Source organism: Poecilia reticulata, linkage group LG8 (assembly GCF_000633615.1).
Source record: "Poecilia reticulata strain Guanapo linkage group LG8, Guppy_female_1.0+MT, whole genome shotgun sequence".
Lineage (NCBI taxonomy): Eukaryota > Metazoa > Chordata > Actinopteri > Cyprinodontiformes > Poeciliidae > Poecilia > Poecilia reticulata.
This window is the reverse complement of record NC_024338.1, coordinates 18,332,217-18,334,896: the sequence shown is the minus strand read 5'-3', so window position 1 is coordinate 18,334,896 and position 2,680 is coordinate 18,332,217. Positions and strand designations below refer to the sequence as shown.

The 2,680-nt window shown below is 38.3% G+C and overlaps 1 protein-coding gene across 1 annotated transcript in view; it reads left to right on the top strand.

Annotated features, from left to right (window-relative positions):
* Nucleotides 1–2,680, top strand: part of mybpc2a (myosin binding protein Ca) — a 70,041-nt gene that overhangs the window by 64,859 nt on the left and 2,502 nt on the right. The window contains exons 29-30 of the mRNA XM_008416568.2: nucleotides 452–588; nucleotides 1,624–1,810. Coding sequence (XP_008414790.1) covers nucleotides 452–588; nucleotides 1,624–1,810 — 324 coding nt within the window. The remainder of the gene's footprint in view (nucleotides 1–451; nucleotides 589–1,623; nucleotides 1,811–2,680) is intronic.

Below are 2,680 nucleotides of genomic sequence, written 5' to 3'. Positions count from 1 at the left end.
CTAAATATATAGCCAGAAAGCTAAATATTTAGCTTGCTAGCTAAATACATAACTTGAAACTAGATTTAGAACTAAACTAAATATTTTGTTAGCAAACTGAATAATTAGCTAGCCAGTTAAATCTTTAGCTTTCGAACTATATATAAATATTTATAAATATTTAAAAGTCAGCTGTCAAAAAGTAGCTGAAGGACTAGAAGCCAACAAGCTCCAAGAAAAAAAAGGACAAGAATTAGTCAGAAGGTGATTTGTAGCAGGTCAAAGGTCAACTCTTTGACTTTTAAGCTAATAAAAACTGCTAATGGATGAAACCGTGAAACACCCAGGCCTCATCAGAGAATCATTTCTGGGAGAAACAACAAAGCTTTGTGTCCTGGTAAAATCAAGACTCTTGTTTCTACATTACAGGTTGAGGTTTTTAAAAGTGTTTTTTGTTTTTTTTTCTGTTTAGGTTTGCTCTACCAGCCCAAAGCTTTCAGGGAGACGGACCAGAACCGATCCCCCAAATTCACGGCTCCTCTGGTGGACCGGAGCGTGATCGCCGGCTACACCACCGCCATCAGCTGCGCCGTGCGCGGCTACCCCAAGGTACCAACCTCATTAAAACCACAGAAGAACGTTTTTACGAATTCAGAGACTTAAAATGAATTAAAGCAAAACTGCTTAAAAAACTCAAACAGGTTAGTCAGAAAATGACTAAACTATGAAATCTGTGTTTTTATCACTGTAAACATTTGGAGGCATGCGTAAGTATTACTGCAAATAAACAAATTTACAAGAATTTCATTGTAAATTCATAAATATAAATAAATCATGTCTTATAGTGTCTAAAGAAAAATAATAAAAACATTAAATGTATTAAATTTTTCTTAAAATTGACTAAAATCTCTGCTTTTTCTTATTCTTATAAAATCACTGAAAAATTAAACAATGAAAATGAACAAATTAGTAATTTTTACTGATGTTAAAGTAAATAAAATTACTTTAAAAACAATAATTTCTAACATCTAAAAATATAAAGTTTTATATTCCATTAACATTATTTATCACCAAAATATTTTAATTTTCATACTTTGTTTATTTGTGATCATTACAAGAAGAAAAACTTGAGATTTTATCAAATTTTATGTAAATATTTGATGAAAGTATTGATTTTATTGTGGAAATGCTCATTTTTAGTTTAATTTGGTTTTATTACTTTTTAAATATATCATCACTTGTCATATTTTATATTCACATTAACAAACAAATAAAAATAAAGTTTAATTATTTTGTCTTAGCAACACAAAAATAGAACATTTACATTTAAAAAATGTAAATCTCTGCAGCTGAAGTTTTCTGTAGCGATGTAATGTGAGCATGAAGTGAGGATAAACGGCGTAAACCTGAGGGAAACGAGGGGGAAGTGATTGCAGCTCGCGGCTGCAGCCTCTGCATCCATTTCACTTCCTGCGGCTGCGGCTGCAGCGCCGCGTCTCACGTTTCCTGTGTTTTACGAGTCAAACTGTGAGCGGAACAATAAAAGCCTTTTGATGTCGGGCCTGTTTTCACGTCAGCAGCTCAAGCGGAAGGATCAGAAACACAAACGTTGACCTGATTTCACGTTTTCCCTCCCCGACGCAGCCGAAGATCATCTGGATGAAGAACAACATGGCCATCGAAGGCGACCCCAAGTTCCTGATGCAGAACAACCAGGGTGTGTTGACCCTGAACATCCGCAAGGCCAGTCTGTTCGACGGCGGCCGCTACTCCTGCAGGGCCGTCAACGACCTGGGGGCCGACGAGGTGGAGTGCAAGCTGGAGGTTCGAGGTGCGAATTTCCTTTCAAATCGCTACCAAACAAACCAAACTCAATGCCGTTTCCAAGGCGACACTTTACGCGTGACGTCACGCTCTTCGTAACTCCGCCCCCTGCGCCATGACGACCATCTAAACAACCAACGGCTCCTTTAAAGCCCGTCTAGAAACAGACATCTGTGACCAAGTGTCGCCTGATTTCGCTTTAAAAATGGTTGCAGGATGCTGCGGTTCACCAGACAAACAAGGGAGGAAATAAAACTTATTTTATTTTATAAAATACATTAATTTCCTTTTAATGAGGAAAGATAACATGGATAACAGCCGTCAGTCATAATGACAGTCAGCCCTCGGTGTAAACGTGGATTTACAGCAAACACTTTTTCACAAGGTAAGAAGATTAACGTTCATAAACTTTAGTAGTGATAATTATAAATATATCAAATATTGCATCATGGAGAAGGAAGGCGTCTAAACCAGTGGTTCTTAACCTTTTTTTAGGTACCGAACCCCCCAGTTTTATATGCGCATTCACCGAACCCTTCTTATCTCCCCCCTCCCCCCCATCCCGGCCGACACACAAAATACTTTGTGGTATTCTGATGTAGTAATGTAATTATGTTAGCAGTGTTACCACCCCACGCCACTAGAGGCAGTAGCAACACTGAAAAGATGCGACTAAGGAGCAGATTTAGACTATAGAATTTGGTAAAAAGAGTGGAGCTCCTTCAATCAGGGCTCCTCCGCAGCTCTGATTGGCTAAGCAATGTAACGTGATCCTCTGATTGGCTAAGCAATGTAACGTGATCCTCTGATTGGCTAAGCAATGTATCGTGATCCTCTGATTGGCTAAGCAATGTATCGTGATCCTCTGATTGGCTCA